This window comes from Ranitomeya variabilis, chromosome 2 (assembly GCF_051348905.1).
Source record: "Ranitomeya variabilis isolate aRanVar5 chromosome 2, aRanVar5.hap1, whole genome shotgun sequence".
In the NCBI taxonomy this organism is placed as follows: Eukaryota; Metazoa; Chordata; class Amphibia; order Anura; family Dendrobatidae; genus Ranitomeya; species Ranitomeya variabilis.
In genome coordinates this window covers 492,854,377-492,865,008 of record NC_135233.1, presented here as the reverse complement: position 1 = coordinate 492,865,008, position 10,632 = coordinate 492,854,377, and the positions used below count along the sequence as shown (strand labels likewise).

The window sequence follows — 10,632 nt, the reverse complement described above, 5'->3', positions numbered from 1 at the left end:
AATTCATGATGGCGTCGTACATTAATAGCAGTAATGTTTGAGACTGACAGACACAGCTACACTTCTTGCCACAACTCACATTGGTATGCCACTTCTGTGGGTTGCAGACACCGCCTCATGCTACTGTACCTCTAGGGGTGAAAGCATTTACGCTACTGAGCATCATTTCCTTGTCTTGAGGCATTTCTACTGAAGTTGGATAATCCTGTTATTTGATTTTGAGTATCATTCCAGACCTCCATGGGATATTAGTTGTGATTTATATTGATAATTTTTAATGTTTGGTGCTTGCATTCATTGAGAACAATATAACGAAGATTTTTTTGAGCAGTGTATATTTAATGTATGTAGTATGTATTGAGATCTAGTCACTGCCCCTTAATGACAGCCAATACGCCTTTTAACTGACCTGAGATATAAGAGACTAGCATCCCCATATAGGTGACAATCCAGCAGCTGTCGACTGTACACGATAGCTGACAACTTGCTGCATTAGCCACAATCAGTGTTTGCCCCGTCCAAATCTGTTTAACCCCTTAGATGCTGCTGTCAATAGTGACTACATCATTATAAATGGTTAACAGAGTGTGGGGGCTTCCTCTTTATCCCAATTGGTGCCCTCCGATCATGATTTTGTGATCCTGATGTTTGAGATGGCAATTCATGACCAAATAGCGGCCTTAGAGTCTGACGGCTGTTGTAACCTGTTCAGAAGTTAGAGGCATTTAGGTGGTAAAAATACACTTTTTCATTTCTGTCATACCACTTTGCATTAATTCCTGTAAAGCACCTGAAGGATTAATAAACTACCTGAAAGCTGTTTTCAATATGTCAGGGGGTGCTGTTTTTAACCCCTTCATGACCTTGCCGTTTTTTGCAATTCTGACCAGTGTCCCTTTATGAGGTAATAACTCAGGAACGCTTCAACGGATCCTAGCGATTCTGAGATTGTTTTTTCGTGACATATTGGGCTTCATGTTAGTGGTAAATTTAGGTCGATAATTTCTGAGTTTATTTGTGAAAAAAGTGGAAATTTGGCAAAAATTTTGAAAATTTCGCAATTTTCACATTTTGAATTTTTATTCTGTTAAACCAGAGAGTTATGTGACACAAAATAGTTAATAAATAACATTTCCCACATGTCTACTTTACATCAGCACAATTTTGGAAACAAATTTTTTTTTTGCTAGGAAGTTATAAGGGTTAAAATTTGACCAGTGATTTCTCATTTTTACAACAAAATTTACAAAACCATTTTTTTTAGGGACCACCTCACATTTGAAGTCAGTTTGAGGGTTCTATATGGCTGAAAATACCCAAAAGTGACACCATTCTAAAAACTGCACCCCTCAAGGTGCTCAAAACCACATTCAAGAAGTTTATTAACCCTTCAGGTGTTTCACAGCAGCAGAAGAAACATGGAAGTAAAAAATGAACATTTAACTTTTTAGTCACAAAAATGATCTTTTAGCAACAAATTTTTTATTTTCCCAAGGGTAAAAGGAGAAACTGGACCACGGACGTTGTTGTCCAATTTGTCCTGAGTACGCTGATACCTCATATGTGGGGGTAAACCACTGTTTGGGCGCACGGCAGGGCTCGGAAGGGAAGGAGCGCCATTTGACTTTTTCAATGAAAAATTGGCTCCAATCTTTAGCGGACACCATGTCGCGTTTGGAGAGCCCCCGTGTGCCTAAACATTGGAGCTCCCCCACAAGTGACCCCATTTTGGAAACTAGACCCCCCAAGGAACTTATCTAGAAGCATAGTGAGCACTTTAAACCCCCAGGTGCTTCACAAATTGATCCGTAAAAATGAAAAAGTACTTTTTTTTCACAAAAAAATTATTTTAGCCTCAATTTTTTCATTTTCACATGGGCAACAGGATAAAATGGATCCTAAATTTTGTTGGGCAATTTCTCCTGAGTACGCCAATACCTCACATGTGGGGGTAAACCACTGTTTGGGCACATGGTAAGGCCCGGAAGGGAAGGAGCGCCATTTGACTTTTTGAATGAAAAATTATCTCCATCGTTAGCGGACACCATGTCGCGTTTGGAAAACCCCTGTGTGCCTAAACATTGGAGCTCCTCCACAAGTGACCCCATTTTGGAAACTAGACCCCCCAAGGAACTCATCTAGAGGCATAGTGAGCACTTTAAACCCCCAGGTGCTTCACAAATTGATCCGCAAAAATGAAAAAGTACTTTTTTTTCACACAAAATTTCTTTTAGCCTCAATTCTTTCATTTTCACATGGGCAACAGGATAAAATGGATCCTAAAATTAGTTGGGCAATTTCTCCTGAGTACGCCGATACCTCATATGTGGGGGTAAACCACTGTTTGGGTGCACGGCAAGGCTCGGAAGGGGAGGCGTGCCATTTGACTTTTTGAATGGAAAATTAGCTCCAATCGTTAGCGGACACCATGTCGCGTTTGGAGAGCCCCTGTGTGCCTAAACATTGGAGCTCCCCTACAAGTGACCCCATTTTGGAAACTAGACCCCCCAAGGAACTTATCTAGATGCATAGTGAGCACTTATAACCCCCAGGTGCTTCACAGAAGTTTATAACGCAGAGCCGTGAAAATAAAAAAATAATTTTTCTTTCCTCAAAAATGATTTTTAGCCCAGAATTTTTTATTTTCCCAAGGGTAATAGGAGAAATTGGACCCCAAAAGTTGTTGTCCAGTTTGTCCTGAGTACGCTGATACCCCATATGTGGGGGTAAACCACTGTTTTGGCACACGTCGGGGTTCGGAAGGAAAGTAGTGACGTTTTGAAATGCAGACTTTGATGGAATGCTCTGCGGGCATCAGGTTGCGTTTGCAGAGTCCCTGATGTGCCTAAACAGTAGGAACTCCCCACAAGTGACTCCATTTTGGAAACTAGACCCCCAAGGGAACTTATCTAGATGTGTGGTGAGCACTTTGCACCCCCAAGTGCTTCACAGAAGTTTATAACGCAGAGCCGTGAAAATAATAAATGTGTTTCCTTTCCTCAAAAATATTTTTTTAGCCCAGAATTTTTTATTTTTGCAAGAGTAACAGGAGAAATTGGACCCCAAAAGTCGTTGTCCAGTTTCTCCTGAGTACGCTGATACCCCATATGTGGGGGTAAACCACTGTTTGGGCACATGCCGGGGCTCGGAAGGGAAGTAGTGACGTTTTGGAATGCAGACTTTGATGGAATGGTCTGCGGGCATCATGTTACGTTTGCAGAGCCCCTGATATGCCTAAACAGTAGAAACCCCCCCACAAGTGACCCCATTTTGGAAACTAGACCCCCGAAGGAACTTATCTAGATGTGTGGTGAGCACTTTCAACCCCCAAGTGCTTCACAGAAGTTTATAACGCAGAGCCGTGAAAATAAAAAATAATTGTTCTTTCCTCAAAAATTATGTTTTAGCAAGTAATTTTTTATTTTTGCAAGGGTAACAGGAGAAATTGGACCCCAACAGTTGTTGCCCAGTTTGTCCTGAGTACGCTGGTACCCCAAATGTGGGGGTAAACCACTGTTTGGGCGCACGTCGGTGCTTGGAAGGGCGGGAGAACCATTTGACTTTTTGAACGCAAGATTGGCTGGAATCAATGGTGGCGCCATGTTGCGTTTGGAGACCCCTGATGTGCCTAAACAGTGGAAACCCCTCAATTCTAACTTCAACACTAACCCCAACACACCCCTAATCCTAATCCCAACTGTAGCCATAACCCTAATCACAACCCTAACCCCAACACACCCCTAACCACAACCCTAACCGCAACACAACCGTAACCCTAATCCTAACCCTAATCCCAACCGTAACCCTAATCCCAACCCTAACCACAACTGTAACCCCAACACACCCCTAACCCTATCCGTAACCCTAACCACAAGCCTAATCTTAACCCTATTTCAAACCCTAGCCCTAATTCCAACCCTAACTCTAATTCCAACCCTAACCCTAAGGCTATGTGCTCACGTTGCGGATTCGTGTGAGATCTTTCCGCACGATTTTTGAAAAATCTGCAGGTAAAAGGCACTGCGTTTTACCTGCGGATTTACAGCAGATTTCCAGTGTTTTTTTGTGCGGATTCACTTTAGTATTTCCAGCCATGGCCAATGATATTGCAGCATCGGCCATGGCTGGATTGTAATATTTCACCAGTTTTTTAGGTGAAATATTACAAATCGCTCTGATTGGCAGTTTCACTTTCAACAGCCAATCAGAGCGATCGTAGCCACGGGGGGGGGTGAAGCCACCCCCCCTGGGCTGAAGTACCACTCCCCCTCTCCCTGCAGATCGGGTAAAATAGGAGTTAACCCCTTCACCCGATCTGCAGGGACGCGATCATTCCATGACGCCGCATAGGCGTCATGGGTCGGGAAGGGGTTAAAATGGTATCACTTTTGGGGGTTTCCCAATATATGGGACCCCTAAAGTCACTTCAAACATGGATAGGTCCCTAAAAGCATAAATTTTGTAAATTTCCTTGAAAAAATGAAAAATTACTGCTACATTTTTAAACCTCCTAAAATGCTAACAAAATAAAATAACATTTTACAAATGGTGCTGATGTAAAGCAGACACGAGGGAAATGTTATTTATTAATGTTTTGCTGTGGTATGACTATCTGGATTAAAGGGATAATCATTCAAAGTTTGAAAATTGCAAATTTTTTTACATTTTTCTCAAATTTCTGATATTTTTCATAAATAAACACAAAACATATCTACCTAAATTTACCATTATCATAAAGTATAATGTGTCATGAAAAAACAATCTCAAAATCACTGGGATTTGTTGACGTAATCCAGAGTTATTACCACATAAATTGACACTGGTCAGATTTCAAAAATTTGGCTCCATCACTAAGGGGTTAAAGCAAGGCTATAGTGTATCCCACTTCATGAACAGGAGGTTATTCTGCCATGAGCTTATTTTCAGCAGAGGAAAGACAACCCCTACACAGTCCGAACATCTGCCAGCATCACACCCAGTATTCAGGAAAATGTCCCTTCCAAAGTAGTACAGACTTGTATAAGGCACAGCTTACATTATGTTCTTGTGCCCATGAGAAAAGACCATCAGGGACAGCAGAATGGGAGAAAAAAAAAAAAAAAAACAATTCAGTTTGAGGTTTGCTTGCGTCATTGAAGTCTCTGGCTCCATCTGAATCCAGCTTTTCAGGGATTCCGACAGGAACTGCATAAATCTACATGGCAATATGCAATGTAACCTTCAGGGGCTCGCACAGACCTGGCACAAAGAAGTCATGCAGGCAACCTATACAGATTGACCTTTATCTATTTATTTATTTAAATGAAAGGAATACATACCACTAATTTAACTACTAAACCAAACACGAAGGTTTAGGCTATGTGCACACGTAGGAAATGTGGTGCAGAATTTTCTGCACTAAATCTGCATCTGCAGATTTGATGCAGTTTCTGTGCAGTTTCTATGCAGTTTCTGCGCAGATTCTGTGCAGTTTCTGTGCAGTTTCTATGCAGATTCTATGCAGATTCTATGCAGATTCTGCGCAGTTTCTGTGCAGATTCTATGCAGTTTCTGTGCAGTACAATGTAAATCAATGGGGAAAAAAAAAAGCTGTGCACATGGCGCAGAAAAATCTGCAGCAGAAACGCTGCAGAACTGCACAAAAGAAGCGACGTGCACTTCTTTGAAATCTGCAGCGTTTCTGCGCAGATTTTTCTGCACCATGTGCACAGCTTTTTTTTTTTCCCATTGATTTACATTGTACTGTAAATCACAGTGCAGTTCTGCAGCGTTTCTGCAGCAGAAAAATCTGCTGCAGTTCTGCACCAATTCTGTACTAAATCTGCATCGTGTGCACATACCCTTAAAACATAATGAAAATTGAAATTCCTAACAGAGCCACGTGACCAGCACCCGATACATGCAATATGTACAATATTTAAACAAAGCTTCTTCTTACAGATCTGCACAAGTGTCATTTTTTCTTAATGCATAGTGAAGAGTAGGTCTGCCATACACTAGCTATCTGAACATTGCCCAAGATAAAAAAAAAAAATACATCAACCTACCATTCATTAAATGCAGAAGTTGTACTAATCCTTAAAGAATCTTTATTTTTAAAATGAGACTTGTCTACCATACACATATATAAGATAGCCAGTAACAAAAAATATAATATACATAAAACAGATAAAATGAACATTCAGCCAGACAAGTTTAAGAGCAGCGTGGAGTAGTTTGGGTTGTGGGTTTGTAAGGCTGCTGTTTCCTAGCTCAGTATTTCTTTAGTCCATAGCCCACAGCTAGATGCTGCCTGTTGCCACTTAATGGAGGAGAGTGCCATACTGCCGAACTAGTGCGCTTGTTATATCGCGGCTTGCTCTTATAAAACAGGTCTTCTAATTTTGGGCTGTCAATGATGCCATAGAATTTGTCCACATCTACAGGATTGTAGTACTGCTGACACATTGATTGGGCAAGCTGATTTCCTGTGGAGGGGAAAAAATAAAAAATATTTAAGATGCAATAGGTACACTACACCCGCTCTAGAAGTACTGTGACCAAATCCCACTCACCAGAAGCCCACACTGGAATAGGCTTGCGAGGTTTACTTTCATCATCTGTGGAATCATCGCTATTTAAGTCCATGCCATAGTCGTCTGCATTGATTTTAACAGACGGAGGCTTGTAGCTCTTTGGAGTCATCTCATAGGATTCACAGGCTGGGGAGTTCTGTGAGGATACAAAGGTGTTACAGGAACTATTTCTATGGAGTCACATACTATGGCTGAGTGCTATTTAACGGGTGATGTAATGTTTTATCCACAACAATTTTAAAAGGTATCCTGACATCTGCATTTGTCACCCCCTCTCCCCTAACCACCACCATTACTGTATAGTCGATTCTTCCTGCATTCTAATAAGGTACTGTTTGTTTCTTAGCAGTTGCTAAATAAACAAAGTTAACTTAACCCCTGAACACGCACTATGCAAATCAGTGAGTGACTAGTTTGTTGAGGGGGGGTGGGTAGAGGTTTGCTCAGACTAATCATCACTTTCAATAAAGTACACCCCTGAAGGCGTGAGTGACAATTTGCAAGTACAATGTTACCACCTTGCTCCTAGAAAATCTCACAGGTACAGGACATTCTGCCTCCTTGGGAATGTGCAATGAAGTGGGAGGTGCTCCACATGAGTGTCCCAACACAACTGACATGCTGGGGATTTTATAATCTGCACCACATGGTAAACCAAGGGGTAAATCACGAGGCCCGAATCACATATATACAACACACAACTAAGTTACACAGGGGAGTGTGTTTCCACAGATGTATAGTAATGAGCACAAACATAAGACGTGGATTACTGTGAAGCTGGAATGTAGTGGGGAACTATTTGATCACTACAGTGGGGAAGGTGAGTAGAAAGGCAGTGATGTGGCAGCTGAACCAATGAGTGAGGCAGCTGCTGTCACATGGGTCTTCCAGTAATCCCTCCCACAGTTTCTACTTCTCCCTGAAGGGGACACAAGCGAATCAGAGGACTTAAACATAGAAGTGATGTTCACTTGAAGCATTTTTTAGGAACATTTATAGCTGTTTAGAAGCTTTTAACAGCAAAGTGTGAGTCATGGCACAACCCCTTTAAGTGCTGCAGTCAGTGATTGACAATGTTGTTCAAATGGTTAATCCACAGGAATTGGAGCCAACTCCAGTCACTGCTGTTAGAGTATGTGTCCACGCTCAGGATTGCATCAGGATTTGGTCAGGATTTTACGCAGGTAAAATCTGCACCAAATCTGCACTTGAGGTCACCTGCGTTGTTTCTGCTATGTAAGGACATGCTGCATTCTGAAAAGACGCGCCGCATGTCTGTTTCCGCGGGTCTGCCGCATGCGTCTTTTACTGCATAGTGGAGACGGGATTTCATGAAATCCCCTCCACTATGCTGTAACATCTGGACGCTGCTTGTTTGACGCTGCGGCTCTACGCAGCGTCAAACACACAGCGTTTCCTGAACGTGGAAACATACCCTTAGAGGCAGAAACCTTCTGTCCTCTAATAAAGGTCATGCGGCGGATCTTAATTATGTTACTTTTTATTATATTGCATTTTATTAAAACGGAATGGTGCAAATGGCATTCTTGCTCAAATGGTTGTTTGCACAGCTGGTAAAATGCACATTGGATCTAAACTGAATCGTAAAGGGGGACACAAGTGAAACCCCACTTTTGACATCCGTTCTCTGAAGTAGACTATATGGACCTGGGTTGTCTCAAGTAATCCAATATCTGTTTTATTTGTTTCTACACTCTTATAGTCAGCTCATACCTGTATATCCACAGTGACATTCAGCAGAGGGGCCACTGCCTGTTTCTCCTTTGCAATTCTCTCCTGCTCTTCCAGCTCTTTAACTTTTTTGGCCTCTATTTCTTTACGTAATTTTTCTTGTCGCTCTTTCTCCAACCGTTCTTGGTGCTCCTTGAATCAAAACAATGACTTCAGGTTTGGAGACAATAGAGGAAAGAGTGTAATGGCTGTCTCAACAGTATGCCCACCTTCTTCTTGCGTTCGTCCGCTTCTCTGCGCTGTTGCTCCTTCTCCTGAGCGGCTCGCTCTAGTTCCCTCTGTAACTGAAGTGCTCGCTCTCTTTCTAAGCGTTCCCTTTCTCTGTACAAATAAAAACAAAACGTTATGCTACTGAGTAAAGATAGTCTGTGCCAGGGACTGTAAGGTGGCAGAGCCGCTGCTCACTTTTCAGCTCTGAGGCGCTCCTGCTCCTTTTCACGTTCCAGTTCCGCTTGTCGCATATCAGCAAGTTTTTTGGCCTCTGCAAGCTTTCTTTGCCTTTCCTGTTCCTCCTCTTCCCTCTTTTTCTGTTCTTCCTCCTACAAAACAAGTAATTTACAGATTAATTGCAGCTACAAATATTATAATCAGAAAAATCTATGTTCAAAATTATAGCCTATCATTTTTACAAACACACCAGCTGTTTAGCTTTGTTTTTCCGAACTTCCTCCTCCTGTCGCCTCCTGCTCTCTACATCCTCTTGTTTTTTAGCTGTTAATTTCTTTTTGGCCTTCTCCTCAGCCAATCTGTCCTCTCTCACCTGTAAGTTAGAACAAAGTAAGGCACTAAACACTTAATGTACAGATAAATAGATTTCAGATTGGGGAGAAAAATGTATACATTTATGAATAGGTAAAAACATTTTTCTGTTGGCTATTCTATAAGATTTGCAGATTAGGTTGGACGACCTTTTAAAAGATTTTACCTTTTCACTCTTCTCATCTATTTGAGCAAACTTCTGCTCTATTTTCTTCTTTTTCTCTTCCTCCAATTGTTCCACCCTCTCCCGAGCCTGCAGGACCTTACGCAGACGCTCTTCTCTCCTCCTATATAGTATATATTGAAAAATAAGTTTTTAACCAGAGTGGCTCCATTATTCCGGAAACACAAGTGTACTAAAACAATCAGCTGCTTAGAATTACTCACAGCTTGAGTTCCTCCTGTTTGCGTTTCTTGCCCTCCTCGATTTTCTGCTTGCGCTGAAGTTCAGCCTCCTCTTTCTTGCGGAGAGCTTCCAGGCGTTGGCGCTCCTTTTCCTATGATTATGCAAGAGGGATGTCATTACTTACACCGTAAGCTTGCCTCAAAATAAAGTCAGAACACCTACACCAGGCCTTGTGAGTAATCAGCACACCCCTTCACCCTGAAATCTTAAACAATCTTAACCAACAGTGATACCTATAAGAAGTTAAGCACTTACTTCTGTCTGGATATTGGAAATGGGAAAAAAAAAAAAAAGAAGATCTATGATAATTTGCTGTCATAAAGAGCAGGACAACTACCTAAAAGCAACTAACTAAACTCCCCCCCCCCCCCCCCCATAAAACACTATTGGGTGCGGTACTGTATAAAGACCCAAATTAATAGTCTTGGGGGGAACCTGTCACTACTTGCCTTACAGCCACTTGTATTAAGTCATCAGGGTGGTGCAGGGGGCAGTAACAGCTAGCACTTGCTATATAGATGAAAATTGCGTTTCAAGCACATCCATCCAGTTAGAATAAGTATGCCGAGGTGTGCCAAAAATGTGTCACATTGAGAGTTTCTCACTTTTACTATTGGTTTTATATTGTTCTAATAAAAAAAAATCTTTTATTCACACTGGATGGACATGCTGGAACCACCCTTTACATCTTCACTTCGGCAGAAATCACAAGCAAGTACGGCACCCACAAGCTATGTTCGTTTTGCTATATGTTTCAGCGTGTCAAGCTCCAACCCTCTCCCCAGACGCTTACTATATAGAGAGCACGCCCTGGCAGATTGACAGCGTGCTCTGTACGCTTATAATGCAGAGATGACTGTCAGTTAGGGTGGCAGGGAGTGATCACAGCCACGCTCCTAATACAGTGGCCAACAGCTCACTGTACCCTCCCCAGTGAAAGAAAGTGAGCGGCTGCAGGCAGAATAGCACTTCATTCTCTCCCTGTAGCTGCTACAGTGATTTTGCCACAGACACTGAAACATCACTGCTTGAGAAACTATGTCATGAAGCCTTGACTAGCACGAGTCTGCTAATAGATTATAACACTGAAGTGTTAATGTGCCTTCCATCTTTTTCTAATATTACAGTACCGACAGCACA

The 10,632-nt window shown here is 41.9% G+C and overlaps 1 protein-coding gene across 2 annotated transcripts in view; it reads right to left on the bottom strand.

The window, feature by feature from the left end:
* Positions 1-6,069: 6,069 nt before the first annotated feature.
* The window catches only part of INCENP (inner centromere protein), a 29,310-nt gene continuing 24,747 nt past the window's right edge, over positions 6,070-10,632 (bottom strand). For both annotated transcript variants that reach the window (XM_077287968.1, XM_077287969.1), the window contains exons 11-18: positions 9,474-9,583; positions 9,253-9,373; positions 8,965-9,087; positions 8,733-8,866; positions 8,537-8,648; positions 8,310-8,459; positions 6,555-6,711; positions 6,070-6,467 (exon numbers count right to left, since the gene is read on the bottom strand). In XM_077287968.1, the coding sequence (XP_077144083.1) occupies positions 6,253-6,467; positions 6,555-6,711; positions 8,310-8,459; positions 8,537-8,648; positions 8,733-8,866; positions 8,965-9,087; positions 9,253-9,373; positions 9,474-9,583 (1,122 nt within the window). In that variant the 3' untranslated portion in view covers positions 6,070-6,252. The remainder of the gene's footprint in view (positions 6,468-6,554; positions 6,712-8,309; positions 8,460-8,536; positions 8,649-8,732; positions 8,867-8,964; positions 9,088-9,252; positions 9,374-9,473; positions 9,584-10,632) is intronic.